The sequence below is a fragment of the Drosophila hydei genome, unplaced genomic scaffold, assembly GCF_003285905.1.
Source record: "Drosophila hydei strain 15085-1641.00,03,60 unplaced genomic scaffold, DhydRS2 tig00000290-arrow-arrow-pilon, whole genome shotgun sequence".
NCBI lineage: Eukaryota > Metazoa > Arthropoda > Insecta > Diptera > Drosophilidae > Drosophila > Drosophila hydei.
The window spans coordinates 888335-899262 of record NW_022045704.1 but is presented as its reverse complement, the minus strand read 5'-3'; the positions used below and the strand labels follow the sequence as shown (position 1 = coordinate 899262).

Sequence of the window (10928 nt, the reverse complement as noted above, 5' to 3'; positions counted from 1 at the left end):
TTGTAAAGATTGAAACCAATTCTTATAAACTTACATAAGATGTTGGCTTTTAGCAAATATGAAAATCAAAAGAAAAAGTTATAAAAAAAATAACAGCTAACAGAAATGTATATCTGCCTATGTGGTGCGACTTTATTGTCAGCTCACTTTCAATTGTCATATACTAACTTGTCAAATACATACCTATATACACACATACATAAAGAAATTTGAAGAGATAGCAGCGCATAGCCCCACAAGGTTCAACCAACAATAGACTGAAAAGTTAACAGCTAAAATAAATATTTATATTAAATATTATTTTAATAATATTATATTCTACTAATTTTAATTTATTTAAATTTCTTAATAACATATATTTTTTTTACATTATATCATATATACATATATTAAATGTAAGCTTAGTTGTTAGATGAAACGATTAAGTATATCCTCTTGAGTCTCTTACGTCTTTTTCTGTGGCAAAGTCTTCAGGCAAGTAGTTTGCAGTGAAATGTTGTTGATTGCTTGTTTCTTATGTTTGCCAGTTCTGAGTAGCTTACCTTGCCACGCAGCAAGCTGACCTGTGTGGTACGTATTTTGTTTAGCTAAAATTTTAATGAGATTCTGTAGACTTGTATTCCATATCTCTAAGTCTCTATCTGTATGTAAATATTTAATTTTTAATTGAAAGTTTGCTATTTGGCTATAGAAAATATGAAACACCTTCAAAAGTGTTTACAGAAAGCAAATGTAAAAGTTTCAGCTGCATTAATAATATATATATATATTTCTATTTTTATTTTACTTGAATTTATTCATAATACTAATATATAAAATTCTAGATTTATGTGACTCCCAATTACCTTTGCGACTTCATGCTGTTTACATTTAGAGATGTGTTCATAGGAAAAAGTCTGCACGATATTAATTCTCAGGAAAAATTGAATAACTGAAAACAAACAAACAAACTGAATCATATTTAAACAGCTTACGAAGACATACAATTTTAAAATTTTCCTATAGACTGAGAGTTCAAACTTTGCTTCTTGATGGAGAATCGAAGTGAACTGCTGCCAGTTTCAATATCAGCTTAAGCAATTGGCTTTCGCTAACTTAAAGTTGGTTTCGGTGAGCCAGAAAGCAGCTGATTAAAAAAGAAATATTTTATGAATATATATAAAGTAAACTAAATATATATAAAAATAAATTCCAAAGGTCGTGCTGATGTGTTTATCCAAGTGATTGATATGGGATTTAAAAATTCAGAGAGAGAAATACGAAACGAAATATGTCAATTTGTCAGGTGAGCAACCAGTTATCAACGACAGGCTTTCATTTAAAAGTCAGATTTCTTTGGCATGGCAATACCGATAGAGCACGTTAATTGCATTTCTTGGCCATGTGATAGACGACGACACTCGGCGTGTCAGCTGGCAGTGACACAAGACGGGCGAAATTAACACCAAGTGATGGGTGTGCGGCGAGTGTGTGTGTGAGAGAGTGTGTGCCTTGCAGAAAAAGACAAAGACTAGGCAAGATATGTTACCCACTCATGTGCAATGCAATAGAGCAGGCGCCAGCAAGCCACAGTGAATGTGATGCAGAGGAGCAAGAGCTCTTGCTGGCTGTCTGCTCAAAAGGTGTGTGTGACCACACAACTGCACACTACACACACTCGCACACACACACATGCATTCAAAGGCAGCTGTGGAACAGCGAAATGCAATTAGAAAATAGATGTGGCCAAGCCAAATGTTCATGTTGTTGGTGGAAATACATGCACATGAGCCACAACAGAGACCACACAGCGACTGTTGTTGTATGTTGGGCGCGCACTCTCCATTTCATTAAATGCGCTCCAATGTTTATTAAAATGCATGAAATACTTTTAAAAACAATGCAGAGGTCGGCAGAGCACTTTGTTGCTGTCATGTTTATGAGACAGCTGCTGCGGCAGCAGCACCAGCACCAGCACCAGCAACAACACTATTTAATGACAGCAACAACAACAACACATCTGAAAGTAATTGACTCTGCGCCTCACTAGCCAAACCAATTGCCATACAGCTGGCCAGAGCCAGCCAAAGCGATAGCTACTCACAGATAACAACGGCGACGGCAACTGCAGTTCCTGGTTTAGTTGCTCGTTTTTGGTTTACTTTAGTTCTGCATTGCTGGCTTGCAACATATGCAAATAGTTCCCATTGTTGTTGTTGTTGCTGTTGCTGTTCGCGCATCTGGCAACATCTTGTTGAGCTGTCAAAATATGCTTGTTAACAACATTTGTTGCACCGCACTAACAGCTTGAACAGCCTGAACAAACTGAACAGCTTGAATATGCTTGGACCCAGCCATGCATTAGACTAAACATGTTTACAAGGCATCAGCAACTTTTTCGAGTGCAACGCTTTTAGAAGCTGCTTTCCATTTAATTTCTGACAGCAGCATTTTCTCATGCTTTTATTTTGCTTTTTACTTGACTTAGTTAAAAGGCGACAAAAATAATCATAAGAATTGTCCGTTGCTGGCATGTGGCTCGTTCAGCTTTATCTCGTGCTAAACTTTCCATAAATAGCCAAACCCAGTTCTGACTATGCACAAGATATGTATGTGAGCACAGCCGCCGCCTTGGGCGTGCGTTTGTCTAATAGATCAGCATCAGCATCAGCAGGAGCAGCAGCAGCGACTGCAGCCACAGCAGCCGCAGCAGCGACTCAAATGTGCTTTTAGGCCATTTATCATCTGGACGCTGTCTGCAATTTCAGCGACTGGGCGGCGTTCATGTTGCAGCAACAACGGTTGTATGCCTCTGCGTTAGCGGCCACATCCTAAGCATGAAATTCGAGCGACGTGCGCGCACAAGGTGTCTGCATTTCAACGCCCCAGACTCTGGCAATGAGCTGCCCCTACAGCCCGCCCTCGCCCTACCGGCCACGGCAGCCAAATGAAACCTGGACTAACCACAAATGTTGCAGGCAGCAGGCGGCAGGCAGCGGGCAGCTTGGCTTTTGCTTCATTTTCACTGAAAATTATTCAGCATAAATCATTTTAATGTTGCGTGATTTTTAGACGGCCATTTAGCGGCCCCCGAATGTCACTTAAAATCTGCCACATTAAAAATACAACGACAGACGACTGCAAGACGAGGGTTAATCCAAGCATTTCAGCCACAAGAGCGGCCAACAAATTTCACTTAAAAGCCATTCAACATTTGTTAAATTAAAACAAATACTTTTTAACTAAATGAAAGTGTAATACAAACTTTTGAACAAAATTTTGATATTGTTTTATTAAGAGCATTTTTGTGTTCATGCGAGCCGAGGCACATAAATTGATCCAAACTGTCAAGGATTGTGAGAAGCGAAAGTTTTTAATTTATTGCATTTATTAACATTTGAGAGCAGAGCAATTCATATTCAAATTTCTTCTTCAGTTGCCTTGACAGCTGCTGACGAGACACTGAAGTAGCCAAGTGCGCACTAAATATGAGTAGAGCTAAATAATTACAGACATTAAGGCAGCCACATAAACTTTTGGCCAGATCAAAGCACACAGAGAGAGAGGGAGAGTGAGAGGGAGAGGAAGAGAGCGAGGGACAGTAGTGTCATATAGTTTATAGTTTATACAGTTGCGCTTTGAAGTTCATTTCAGCTTGGAGTTGGCATTCGCAGGAATCACATCTTTCAGTTCACAGCACAAATGATACTTTGTTGTCGTCCGTTGATTGTTGTTGTAGATATGTGGAAAAGATAGAATTTCATTAGTATTGTGGAGCGAGCAAGTTTGTCATTGTCCGCCTGCTGCTACTTACGCCATCAACTTTGGGCCGGCAGCGTGATCTTTGCAGGAAACGCATTATGTGCGGCGGCATATGTTCCTTGTACATCGCATATTGGTGCAGCACGAAGCGGCAAGAGCTAAAGTGCACACATTGGCCAACGTTTTTGTCGGGCGTCTGGCAGCTGCGGTCTGCGCATAAACAGTATAGATATCAGCACAAAAAAAGATGTGTGTGTGTGTGTGTGTGTGTGTGTATTGCTGGCCATAATCAAATGGCTGGCTTACGTGTGCGGCACAAAGTTGGCAGCAGAATGACGAGCCACAAGAAAATCAATCGAAATGTGCGCCGCATTTTGAATTTGAAATTCGGCTGATGATGTATTAAAGACGCGTTAAAGTCTTATACACTTTAAGCGGGCACAAGACACAGACTGATGCGGAAACTGGAAGCTGGGCAACAGATTGTTGCTCAAGTAAACAGCTTGGGCAACTTTTGATAAGCGTTCGCCCAGCTCACCCAGCTCGCTCGCTTGCTCTCGCGCGCGCTTATCAGCGCCGTGCAAAACAAGAGGCCAAAAAAATATGTACATAATATGTAAACAAAAGCACACACACACACACACACACGCACATATACAGCTACATGAATAGCTGAGGCAGCCATAAACACATGTTTTAGGCAGCGTATACCAGTCTGAACGAGCTATGCGGAGCCTTCCTTTGCTGCTGCATGGTCTAGGGCAAATGGATATTTATTATACATCTATGTAGATTTATTGCAAAGTTGAAAATGAGATTCAAAGCGTGTGGAAAGTAGCAGCTGGGCCAGGAATTGACTTGATGCCGCCTTTCAAGCACGTTCCTAAAATTAGCCCAGCTATTGCTAATGGCAACATTTTAAATACTAAGCCACACGAAATACATGCACTTCTATTGGTTCTAATTAAAGCCAACGACATTTAATTATGAATAAAAATAAAACTATATATTCTTATCTAGATTATAATTTGAATTTCATTTTAATGAGCGAAACCATATAAATGGACCATTTTTTGGTGCCTGCGCCCGAAATGAAAGTGGCATATTGGCTTTGGCTATTGAAGCCTGGCTTAAAATGTGTTATATATACTAATAAGTACTCTCTATGAAGTGCTATGGATGTAAACAAACATCCGTTGGGAGGGTGCCAAATCGAGTGTTTTTAGCATTCTATAAGTTGCAGTCATAATAAAATAAATAAATATATTTTTAACATCAGTAAGTCGAGCTTTCTTAGATAGAAAATTGTATGACATTAATGTGACTTTGGTCATATGATCATAGTATGCAAATCTTCCCTAGTCTAAGAACTAGAATCGTCTAGCTTAGCATTGGTATGGGATCAGTGTGAAACACCCACTCAGATAGAGCTGTAAATAGTCAACCCATTAAGGCATGGCTAAAAAGAAAATATAGATTTAAAATGCGGCCATGAACGAGTATTGTGCTCTTGGTTAAGCCTGACTGCAACATGTTAGCTTGTTTGTTTGGTTGCGCTGCAGTTGGAAGTATTTTCCATTTCCATTTTTTGCTAATGAGCAAAATAACAAAATCAGGATTATATTCAATTTCCCTTGACGCACGTACTTACATATATGCTTTGCATATATATGCACATATAAGTACCTGTGTGTGTGTGTGTATGAAGGTAGTTTCGCTGGTAAAATTTTAATAAAAATGTAAATTTTTTTGCGAGTAGCTTAAGGGGTTTCTGGCACATACAAAACCAATAAAAAGATATTACTCGTTATGAACTTGGCGGCCGTTGTGCAAAAGCTGTGCAATTTCCAGGCGCCCAGCGAGGTGTGCCTGAAGTTTGGCAGTATCATTTCATTTATGATTGGTAAGTTGAAAGTTTTTCCACTCATAATATCGTGCCTAGCAATTGTGCATCTGGGATGCTTTAAAAGCGACCTAAAGTCGACCTGCCATAAAAGTTGGCAAACATATTCAATGTTTATCTAAATATGCAGGCATGAGTGTCCATTCAAATGAATATTATAAAAGTCAAAGAGAATGTTTGATAGAAAACCTTATAGGATTCAATTTTTTGATTGCTTATTGCCAAATAAACTTAAACTCTTTTTAACACCCGCGCAGACAGATCGTAACTTTCTATAAATACTTGCCCGTCATAGCATGAATATTGACGAAATGATGACTGATTTAATGGACATCGAACCATTATCAACTACATTGCGAAATACAGACAAAAGTGATGAAAGACGCATTGTTTGCCCATAAAAGCCGCACATCATTAAATTCCTAAACCGCAGCGAGTGCCCGCTGCGTTAAGGCTAACTTGGCAACGCAGCGGCCACTAAGATCATCCTCAAGCCCCTGCGCCCAGCACATATGTAAACGTTTAAGTACGGTATTTAGATATGTGTACAAAACATGCCGGAACCGAAGCATAAAAACCGAAATGCGCATAATAAAAAGTCATCATCGTAGACATATAGAAGACCCATGTGCCTCCATCCATTGCCATGGTTTCAGCCCTTTTACAGATGTGCGATAAAACAACGCCCAGGCAACGAGCAACGGGCAACAAAGGGCAACGAAAATATGAGAAACAAAGCATAAAATAAAACACTTCGAACTTCGAGTTGACAATTTGAAGACGTCAATAAAGTTTCTAAAGCAGCTCGATGTCAACTCTATCGTTGTTGTTGCTGCTGTTTTTGTTGTTGCATGCGTTTTCGCTTTCATCGTTTTTCCCAATAAAAATTCCTTGGAAATCATTTAGAAAACGCATGCATGCACATCATGTGCACACCCACCCACACACAGACAGATGGCATCTCCCTAGCATACCCGCACCATAGATAAAACGCGTGTCAGACACGACACTGCCATGGATCATGTGTCAAATAGTGACTCGCACTTGCACCACAAACACCAGCGGCAGCAGCAGCACCACCAACAGCAGCAATAGTATCAATGACAGTAGCAACTGCAATAGCAACTAGTAACCAGTTGGCAGTTACCTGCAACAGCATCCGACGGCAGTTGCAACACTCGAAGACCGTGCCGTGTAGTTAGCTGGTGACAAAGCATAAGAAGTGCGGCAATAGACGCCGGCTCGCCCGCTCAAGTGCTCCGCTGCGAGGCGACAGCAAACGGCACACGCAAATGCACTTTTTGATTGCCTTTGGCTGCTCTTATCTCGTCTCTGGTTGTTTTTCTTATGAATACCAAAGTGTAACAGCGTCTGAGTCGCACAATCAGACTTGGAGTGTTGTTGCATTGTCGTTTTATTTGATGTTCGGGTAAAAGCTTTTATCAAAAATCGTATTGCATGCAAATTAGATTCCTCTCTGATCTCTCTCTCTGCCACTTGCAATGATGCCCTTCTTACGCTTTGAGCTCCAATCTAAAAAAAAAAAACTATACACGTTGCCTTTTATATGATGATGCCATTGTCGTTGATGCTGCAGCTGTGTAAGAGACAGCTGCAGCTGCTGCTGCTGCGGGCCTGCTGATAAAGACACCGACGACAAAGCTGCCAAACACTGATGATTCAGACATTGCATCCAAAGCTCATGCTGCTGCTTACGACCAAATTGTTGTTGCTGTTGCCACTGCCGCTGCTGCTGCGCTTTGGTCTTTTGTCGCAGGTCTCAATTGACTTGATAAACTTCTTCCTACAATTTTTTTCAATTCTATCGTACGCTTTTGCTTGTTAACGTCAACTGACTACACAATCACAGAAAAGGGAAATGCAGGCGTAAAATGAGTTCGCTTTTTCTTTGGACTCTATCGAGCACGTCTTATCTGTAGTCGCATACGTATATGGCCCATGACAGCGAAGACTGAGGCTGATATGGAGACTGCGACTAGCACTGAGGCAGCGTAACGCCGGCTTAAACACACTCGAATGCATTTCCATTTCATGGCTATGGCTTCATTGCCGCCAAACGTCGTTGTCGTCTGCCGCTTTGTCTGGTGGCTATGCGCCAACTTCCCATATAAATGAAAGAAGAAAAAATATATATAAAATGCGCTACCAAACACCGACGCTGCAGCCGCCGTCGCCGTTGCCGTTGCGTCGCCGTCGCTGACGGCAGTCAGCGTCTCTGCTGTTGGTGTTATAGCGTTCATCGAAGCTTAAGGTGTATAAATCACACACAATGCGGTCTTTTGTAGTTTCAGGCGACATACACAAACACACACACACACACACACACCACGTCCGGATGCTGCAGTGAAAAAGTGCGCAGCGCTTAGCTTTTTTGGGTCTAAATTATTGCCCAGTCGTTCCGCTTTAAAGCTGCACTCGGCAGTCGGCAGACGGCAGACGGTGTTTTGGGCCAGCTGTTCACAGTTTCCGCTTAGCATTTAAATAATAATAGAATTATAATTTATTTTTAACAATTTGTCGCACTGTTTGTAATCATTTGTTAACTGTCAAAGATTAAAAGCACTGCACTGAAGGCGTTTAAGCCGCTTAACAATATCAAGCCCAACTCGACTTCAGTTAACCCATAATGCCTCATAAACGGGGCCAGCCACTTCAGTCGCTGCCCACACCAGTCGCCTGATGAATAGCCCCAAATATTTAAGAGCTATATTTAAAATCAAATAAACACATCTGCCAACAATCAGATGCTTGCCGTACTGTAAATTGAGCTTAGTTTCGGTTTATTTAAGACTTGAGTCGACTCGACTCGATTTGACTGTCGGCATAGCATGAAATGAAAGTGCAGGCAACTGCAATGCGATCCACTCAAGTGCAAGCAGCTCCAGCTCCAGCTCCAGGCAAGCGGCTTAGCCTCGTTTCTATTGGAATTTGTTTATGGCCAATGGCAATTGGGTTATGCAGATAGAGGGGAATGAAACTGCTCTTTGGCGCACTGGCGCCATGGAAACAAATTTGTACACATGTTTCTGTCATTTTATGGAATTATGTGCAACGCAAATGACAAACGAAATAAAATCATTTTCCTGCCTTCTAGACCGAACAGACTTTTTTCCACAACATTTGCCCCGGCAAAGGCACTGTGGATGCGATTAGCGAAAGCATCGACAAAAAATAATGAAAATTAAATACAAAATATTTATCATTAGCCAATTTTCTACCACAAATTCTTATTTATAGTTGAATAATATATAAAATGATTAGAACTTCAAGTGGATTCGAAAATAAATTCAAGAGCCAACTGACGTTAGACATTAGGCAAATGTTCTTGGCTTGTACGTGCCTCTCGCAATGTCATCATAAATCAGGCCATTAAAGTATTATTTCACAATCAGTGGCAGAGTTCAAAAGGTTACAGAACTTCTGGCTGCCAAAACATCAAATGCCAGCCATGGTGCAGCGTCTCCAAAGTCTGTTTATCGTTTATTTGAGCAATGACAGGTGCAGCTGCCAGTGGCATACAATCGAAATGTATCTATATAGCCATAAGTTCTGTGCGCAGTGCGTGCGCTTTGCCGTTTGTTTATGGAATTTGAACTTTAGCTGGCCCAAATAAGCGACTGCCTAGCCAACTGACTGACTGAATGACTGACAGAGAGACAGGCAATAAGACGGACTGGCTTTCGCTCTCGCTCACTTAGACGAGCAGCTGGCGTTAAAGTTGTTGTGATTCTGATGCTGACTGTGACTGTGACTGTGGAGCACGTTGTTTACGAGTATGTTGTTAAATGCAAAAATGATTTCCTATCAAAGCAAAGCAAACAAACAAACAAACAGCGCTGCGCACGTACCAAAGGCGCCGGCAAGTTCTCATTTTTTTCTGTTTTGGTTTAAAATGCAATAACCAATCAAATAAATTGCCAAACAAAATGATTCAGGCATTAAGCCAACGCGCTGTCGCTATTTGTATTATATTTCGTTATATATTTTTTCAATTCCTTTGCCCTTGTTGCTGTTGCTGCTGTTGCTTGTGATTTTGTCGCAAATGTGTCTCATTATTGCGTGATATTTATTTAGGTTATGACTTAAGTTGTGTCACGTTCGCTTGAATTTATATCCAATATACGTTATGCCGGCCATCCGTCGACGCACAAAATCAAATTCACGGCCAGCAACACCCAGACTCAAAAATATATAGAAATAAGTTGATGCCCACAGATTTGGCAGCTGATATCTCTGCACTGTGGACCTCAATTTATGTGTATAGAAAATTTATATGCAAATATTCAATGCACGTCGTGCGCGTTGCATTCCACATCCACAGCCAACGCCATCGCCGTTGCCATCGCCACCGACGCTGCCGTCGCCACTAATTGGACCCAGCGGTTCGGCATCGTGATCGCATTTAAATGTGCTGATCAATTTGGTTAAATGTTAATAGCGCCCTGGGCGAGCCAGACTTGGGGTTAGCTGCGGGTCATGCTGGTTGTTACCTTGGGCACATTTCATTTCACATTTCACTTCTGCGCATAAAATATATATGGCGCAGACATAAACTGAAATTAGCTGCCAATTTGAGATGCTGCCTTTGTTTCAGTTCAGCTCTTCAAGTTGCATGTGAATTGTTTTATATTTATTTGGCGGCATTAAGCCATTAAGAGACAACCCCATAAAATACCCGAGCAAGAACAACTGAGTATATACAATAAGCCGTCACGCTGCGCCACCAACGACTCCATCTCCGACTTCGACTCAAGTAATCAAATCAAATTTGTTTAGCTCTCTGCGTGTGTGTGTGCGTGCGTGTTTGTGTGTTTGCTTTGTATTTCATTTGCTTTCTTTTCTTTCTTTTTTAGTGCAGCCTAAAAGTATGCCACACATTTTTCACAACTGCTTAAGCTTTGCAGCCAAATCCGCTGCATTTTTTCATTGGCTTTAAGTTTTTCGTCTACGTCTAAACTTATTATCATTCTGGCTATTTATTTTATAGCTCACACACACACAGCTACAATTGTTTTCACATGCAAATGGCAGCCCTGCCCCACTGCCTGCTGCTTGCTCACTGACAAACATTTATATGCAAATAGATCGCATGCCCGTCCCGCTGCTGCTTCAATGCGAGACACACTCAAAAAGAGATTTCCACTAAAAGACAAATGTTACAATATTACGGGGCACTCACTGAGCGGGAGCGAGCGTACCTTGAGTGGCTGCTGCAAATGCTGGAGGGTCTTGCCGTTGCCTGCTTTGGCTCCGTCTTGTTGTC

General features: G+C 41.2%; 1 protein-coding gene and 1 long non-coding RNA gene across 3 annotated transcripts; both read right to left on the bottom strand.

Annotated features, from left to right (window-relative positions):
• Positions 1 to 413: 413 nt before the first annotated feature.
• LOC111605514 lies at positions 414 to 1272 on the bottom strand. 2 transcript variants are annotated; one of them, XR_002751804.2, is made up of 3 exons: positions 985 to 1272; positions 846 to 931; positions 414 to 641 (listed from the first exon to the last, which is right to left on the bottom strand). It is a non-coding gene; the product is annotated as an uncharacterized LOC111605514 (long non-coding RNA). The 2 variants fall into 2 exon arrangements; XR_002751803.2 differs by having other exon boundaries at positions 414 to 563; positions 985 to 1242.
• A 2192-nt stretch (positions 1273 to 3464) lies between these two features.
• On the bottom strand, positions 3465 to 4115 carry LOC111605566. Its single transcript, XM_023324140.2, has 3 exons — positions 4048 to 4115; positions 3794 to 3951; positions 3465 to 3687 (listed from the first exon to the last, which is right to left on the bottom strand). Exons 1-3 carry the CDS (start codon positions 4112 to 4114, stop codon positions 3625 to 3627), a joined length of 288 nt encoding a protein of 95 aa, XP_023179908.1. The 5' UTR covers position 4115; the 3' UTR covers positions 3465 to 3624.
• Positions 4116 to 10928: the final 6813 nt, after the last annotated feature.

What these genes read in the sequence shown, in the direction of transcription:
- LOC111605566 (XM_023324140.2), bottom strand. Translation starts at nt 4,114, where the DNA reads ATGCGGCGCACATTTCGATTGATTTTCTTGTGGCTCGTCATTCTGCTG. An exon ending in GCCAACTTTGTGCCGCACAC is followed by an intron (nt 3,952 to 4,047) that starts GTAAGCCAGCCA and finishes GTTTATGCGCAG; the next exon opens with ACCGCAGCTGCCAGACGCCC. An exon ending in GCCGGCCCAAAGTTGATGGC is followed by an intron (nt 3,688 to 3,793) that starts GTAAGTAGCAGC and finishes ACGACAACAAAG; the next exon opens with TATCATTTGTGCTGTGAACT.